Consider the following 6695-nt stretch of genomic DNA (forward strand, 5'->3'; position numbering starts at 1 on the left):
TTTCACACAATGCACACATAAACTGTGCGTTTGCAGCACTGATCTTTTAGTGCTAATGTTATCAGGTTACAGCGCTCATCCTGCATGTGCAGCACAGAAGCAAAGCTGAAGCAGCTATGCTGCAATTGTTTCAGCGCTGAGTCTATGAGGCACCCAAACATATCTATGACTCAGTAACACAGTCTCACCCCATTTCGTCAATATTTGACGCGGAGGGTATACCTTTCGCGTCATTTTTTGACGAACTGGGGACTTCAATACTATTACGTCCGTTGCATTCTCTTCTCCTATTTTCTTGCCAATTTCGCGTCGGTTTAGGGTTAGATTACGCAAAATTAAACCGTGTACGCGAAATTAAACAGTGTACGCGAAATTAAACAGTTGTCACCTGGCGTTGGGGTTAGAAACAGTTGTCACCTGGCGTTGGGGTTAGAGTTAGGTTTGGGTAGGGATGTCATTATGTAAATCTAACCCTAAACCGACGCGAAATTGGTAAGAAAATAGGAGAAGAGAATGCAACGGACGTAATAGTATTGAAGTCCCCAGTTCGTCAAAAAATGACGCGAAAGGTATACCCTCCGCGTCACATATTGACGAATGGTCAAGTGTCGTCAAATATTGACGAAATGGGGTGAGACTAATGGGGTGAGACTGGGTTGTAACACTCAAACTACCGATCCACATGTTAAGCTGTGTTGATATACGCCCTGTCCCAAATGGCGCACTTCATGTGGACTTTCGGTCTCGTGGCCTTAAATTGCGCGTTCTCGCTTAGTCTACGAGTCCGTAGGGTGTCCCATCTGTCATTTTTACGCTTTGAAGTGTGCTCATCAGCGCCTCCTTTGCCCCCTTGATGCGGTCTTCAGCGAAGCCCGCACTGCAGCAGGCTTCGCGCACTTTGCCAACCCAGAAGTCCTTGCGAAAGGGCAATCGAACCAATCAGACGACGGAAGGGAGGAGTTCACACTGACGGGCAACTTCTCTACCTATTTTCCGGTGTGATGCTCGAGTCTGTCCCAAAATACGACTCCGGTGCACCCACGTGGACTCGCATCAAGGGTCCCTAAAGTCTGGACTACGTGATGTCATCAAAGTGTGGACTCTGAGGAGGACCACAAGTCCGGAGTGTGCCATTTGGGACAGGGCCTGTATTGGTTACATGTCTGTGACGTTGGAAACCAAGGAGATGTTTAGCCATGGGAATGCGACTGTCTCCAATTTTACGGAGAAAATACTTGAGAGTGACGTTGAATGATGAATGTGCACTTGGTTTGTTTTAACCCCTTTAGACCTTGTGTCCACTGGCAACCCTATATCACGAAATTATGTACCTGTAGCCACGTATGGCGTTTGAGAGTGAGCATGTCATGCTTTCTTTGTGTCACTGTCACGTATTGGTTACTCAACTTTTTTGTCCTATTTTCAAACCATTGTTGCTTCGGTTTAGGGTTAGATTTGGTGCTTGCGTTAGTATGTCACTTTAAGTATTGGTTTATAAAAAAAAGCTAAACTTAACTTTAACCAATTGTCGCCTGACATTGGGGTGAGAGTTGGGTTTGGGTAGGGATGTAATTTTATGTAAATCTAACCCTAAACCGAAGCGACAATGGTAAGAAATTAGGACAAAAAAGTTGAGTAACCAATACGTGACAGTGACACAAACAGAAAAGCGTGACATGCCCACGCTCAATGGCGGCAAAACGTGACATTGTCACGCTGGTCCATACGTGTTTATAGGTACATAATTTTGTGATATTGGGTTGCCACTGGAATGGACATCAGATGTTTTGTGGTTCAAATCAATAAAAATGCTGATCAACCAATCAAAATAAGGTACAGGATTAAACACCTGAAAAATCAGGTCTGAAGGGGTTAATCCTTTTAAAAAACACTGTAAAGACATATAAATAATAATAAAAACCTGATTATTCCCCAGAGTGGGCCTTTAAAACATAATCTACAGCTATAGTATATCATAAAAACCAGCCAACACTGTTATATTTAGATTTTCTAAAATAAAATTTGTATTGCTGTGTTCCTGTATGTTTCTGCAAACATGCAAAACTGGGGCTGGGAATTTGATCATTTTCTCCTAAAAGTGTTAAAGTGTTTGTAATAACTTACTTTTTTACTTTATTTATTTATTTTTTAAAGAGAAGCTCTTCAAATGAATTGGCATTTTCTTCATTTTGTTAAATACAAATAATAATTTATACATCTAAATTTTGGTAGATGCTTCCATCCAAAGACTTTAGTGCATCACAAGGTATGCAGTGTATCAGCATGAGTGTTCCCTGGATACAAAACCACAACCAGTACTAATTCAAGGCTCTACAAACTGAGCTACAAGAATAGATCATCAAAGCTATCTTAACCATCATGCCAAGCATTAAAGAATCTGAATAGTATCTGGATATTATTAATTTTCTAATGTTTACTTCATGGTCAGCGATTAGCCCTGTATAGCTAAGTGGTAAAACATTATCTTAGCACTGAAAAGGTCAGGGGTTCAAACACATGCTTATAAAAATTGCATATGTTGTAATGCACTGTAAGTTGCTTTGGATAAAAGTGTCTGTCAAATGTATAAATGTAGTACCATTAGCAAGTTTGCTCTTACTTAAGAATTCTGAGCCAAAAACATCATTTTAATATTTTTTTCTTTCAAATTCAGACTGCTTTATTAATGCATGTCCAAGTCTTATCCAACTACTAATACACACTATATAAAAAATAGCATCACACATCACACCATTCGCCATGTAATTATTTCAGTTTTTATTTCAGTTTTATTTAGTAAATTCCCACACTGAACTTACTGTACTTTATTAAGTAAATTATTATTATAGCCATCACTTCTATTCTATTGCATCAAAGATGTAGCCAATACATAAGTTTGACATTATTATGCAAAGTCAAAGCAACATATCCATGCAAAATAACATCATCAATTGTCAAAGAAACAGTCTCTTTATCCTTAAACAGCAGATACTTTGAACTTTATTTCAAATGCAACAGAGACAGCCCACATGAAGAAAAAAAACTGCACTTGCAGTAAAATTCCTAGAAACGTTAGTGTTTTTGCCATAACTACTAAAGTATACGCTATAAAGTATTTATTACAGTTTATCAAGCCACTATTTAGTACATTAACACTGTAAATATAATACATTATACAATTACCAAAAGTAAACAATATACTGTTGTAAATTCTGAAGTACACTAGGCTACAATGTTTCTCATTGAACAGCAGCACGCGCGGCGTACACTTAATACATAGATAGCGAGAACCAAAGGTGACATCTCAGTTTAGCACTTCAGCCTTTACATTCCCTGTTTATGTGCATTTACCTTAAGTTCATCATCCAAAGCACTGTCACAACTGTAGCTATGCTTTCATACTTTATGCACGCGCTTCCTCTGTGCGTCTCCAAGCGCGCAACATGATTTGCTCCTGTTACGCAAAGTGGACGGCGATATGTCACAGGCAAAATTCTACCATAATCTTCCAGTTCTTCGTATAACAGCGTTTTCATCCATATCAGTATCGTATATTATTAGCCCGCCCGATATTAATTTCTTATACATACGTACTTTCATTTAAGTGTATATAAATAGCACGGCTGACTACTGGGCAAGTTTTTCAACCAACTGCTTCGCATGCGGTGTCCATTACATTATGCCTTATATTTCGGTTGAGTAGTGGTATATAAGGTGCAACCACGGAGTTGGTGTCCACTGCAGTCGAAAGTTTCATCCCAGTCCAAACCCAGAGGCAAGCAGAGGTGAGTGTCTGCACAGATGATGCGACTTTAAGAGTTACAATGAAGACGACAAGGCAATCAGAGCGATTCACTTTTGGGCTAATATGGAAAGGATGCGTTGTCTTGGGAATAATTTGCTTTCGAGTTTGGACTTGACGTCATTTTACATAACGTGCAGGGAAATCAATTTGATCACGAGGAGGACTGGGTGGGATTTATCTATCATTTGGTTGTGTAGTATTTTCGAACATGTTTCCTGAGCAAGGGAGCAGCTCATCTCCAAAGTTTTTTCCTTTTTTCCTTGCAGAAACTTTTATATTGCCCTTGGGTGTTTTTAAGCCATTCACAGTTAAATTAAATGAAGACTTATTAAGTTCGTAGATGCACTAATGTTACACTAAATGTAAACCCTTTGTCATTTTTAGGCTAAACATGGCATTCGCTGGTATTCTGACCGATGGTGACATCTCTTCAGCCCTGAAGGCCTGCGAAGGTAGAAAACATAATGTAGTCTAATATACTCTTTTTGATTCTTTACACAGCAAAAATGCTTATATCACAATGCATAGGCTATACTTGATAAGCAAAATGATCTAAGATCTAAGTCTTGTTTCCTGAAAAATATATAAAAAATTAAATGAAACTTGAATTAAGTACTTAATAATGGGTAAAACGTAATTCAGATAAATTTTTTCTTACCCCACAAGTCATTTAAAAGTGTATTTGCATCTTATCTTCACCCATCATGCTTACAACCTGACCAAATTCACTTACAGCTGCTGACTCATTCAACTTCAAGACTTTCTTCGCCAAGGTCGGCCTGTCCGGCAAGTCTGCCGATGATGTCAAGAAGGCCTTTGCTGTCATTGACCAGGACAAGAGTGGCTTCATTGAGGAGGATGAGCTGAAGTAAGTCTTTTCTTACAGCTTACTACTATACTAAACAAACCAAACCAAGTTGGCTAGAGGTTTCACACCTTGGGAGTGTTTGCTTGATTGTTTGAATCTGTTCTTCAGACTGTTCCTGCAGAACTTCTCATCTGGTGCCAGAGCATTGACTGATGCTGAGACAAAAGCCTTCCTTACAGCTGGAGACTCTGATGGTGATGGCAAGATTGGAGTGGATGGTGAGGAATACAGTCTTTAACTAACAAATCACCTGCCAATTGTTTCTAATTGCAGTGTTGTAGTATTGAGGTCTTCTGATTATTATTTCTTACATTTACAGAGTTCGCTGCCATGGTCAAGGCATAAATGGCTTCTAAACAACAACCTTTGGTTGCAACCAGTAATGTAGCCTTCTTAGACCTCCACATTTTTATCTGGGTGGCTGTTTTTTATACATAATTCTGGCTGTCCACTCCCATGCTGCACTCTGTCCGGAATGACTGTAAATATCACAAGTCTTTCGTGTTGTAGATATGAATGTAAGTTATTGTAAAATCTTTAACGCTGTTTTTGGGAAAGGACAATGAGAAAATAAAAACTACTATTTTTCTTTTCTGAGTTTTCTTCTTTCAGTTTGTAAGCTGATTACATTGTGTTTGAAAACATACATTTTAATTAACAAATGTTTAACGTGTTTTTAATATAATAATAAAAATAATAATAATGTGGCTTTGTGAGGACCAGACAAAAAATAGGCTACTCTCCAAAATTTAAGAAAAGGTTCCTACACTGTAAAAATATATTTTTGCCCTTAATTTTTAAGTTTAATTAACTTGAAATAATAATTAATTTCAACTTTTTTGACTTGTAAGAAGTTGCCATAAATTATAAAACTAAAGCTGAATTACCTTTTATAATTTGTATTAGTTCCTCACTAGTCAAGAAAGTTAAAATGAATTGTAATTTCAAGTTGATTAAACTCAAAAATTCAAAAAGGAATTTTTCACAGTGTAAAAGGTTCTCTGTCCGGCTGTGTGATGGTTTTATATAGCCTTTAACCTCCGAAGAACCTTTCTGTTTCTTTGTAGTGGAAAAAGATTCTTTAGACCATATCGTATGAAAGACATGATTCTTTTAAGAACCTTTGACTAAAAAGTTCTTCTAGGAACCATTTTTTTCTTTACTGAGAAAAACCAATTTAAGCTGTCACTCATAAATATTAAATGTCTGTGTACAACTTGGTGCTTCATGAGAAGATGTAAACCAAAGATGCTGATGATAGAGGCACTTTTAGACATGGTGAAGTGGCATAAGTCTGCCAATAGGAGGCGTCAGGTGCCACATATTATAGAAACCTAGATTGCATTATGCTTAAAGGAACATGCTGACTTTTGGGGACTTTAGCTTACACTGTCAAAAATAAAGGTACAAAGGTGTCACTGGGGCAGAACCCTTAAAAAAGGTACTAAAATAAATGTTCAGGTATCTTTGAACTGCCAATATGTACCTTTGAAGTAGAAATATGCACTCTTTGTCCCAGTGACAACTTTTGTACATTTATTCTGATAGTGTATCGTTTCCCCCAGAGTTAAATAAGTCCATACATGCTATTTTCATCTCCGTGCATCCCGTTACTCTGTCTGACGCACCCTGCTAGCCTTGCTTAGTACAAAGACTTGAAGTAGCTCCGGCTAGCATACTGCTCCCAATAAGTGACAAAATAATGCCAATATTTTCCTATTTATATTATTTGATTTGTATAGTCACAGCGTGTACAAATAACAAGGTCATATGAGACACAGCCATCTTTGAACCTTATACTGGGAACTATATTCTCAGAAGGCGAATCACTTGATACTTGGGCGGAGTGATTAGCGCAACACTTGAATGAACTCTCTGCTCCACACCACGGGGCTTCTCAGGTGCTGCGAGCAAATCACTCCGCCCAAGTAGCAGTGCTTCCCAAAAAGTCGGCGTGTACAGCAGTATTTATGTTGTTTTGCCCCCTCGTGGGTTTTGTTTTTCTTGTTTTTTACAAATAAA

At 38.2% G+C, this 6695-nt stretch overlaps 1 protein-coding gene across 1 annotated transcript; it reads left to right on the forward strand.

Annotated features, from left to right (window-relative positions):
- The first annotated feature begins 3637 nt into the window (after positions 1-3637).
- Positions 3638-5265, forward strand: LOC135720429 (parvalbumin alpha-like). Its single transcript, XM_065242550.1, has 5 exons — positions 3638-3785; positions 4190-4257; positions 4541-4673; positions 4782-4891; positions 4993-5265. The coding sequence occupies exons 2-5, from the start codon at positions 4197-4199 to the stop codon at positions 5016-5018; spliced, it is 330 nt and encodes a 109-aa protein (XP_065098622.1). The 5' UTR covers positions 3638-3785; positions 4190-4196; the 3' UTR covers positions 5019-5265.
- Positions 5266-6695: the final 1430 nt, after the last annotated feature.

The sequence above is a fragment of the Paramisgurnus dabryanus genome, chromosome 1 (assembly GCF_030506205.2).
Source record: "Paramisgurnus dabryanus chromosome 1, PD_genome_1.1, whole genome shotgun sequence".
Lineage (NCBI taxonomy): Eukaryota > Metazoa > Chordata > Actinopteri > Cypriniformes > Cobitidae > Paramisgurnus > Paramisgurnus dabryanus.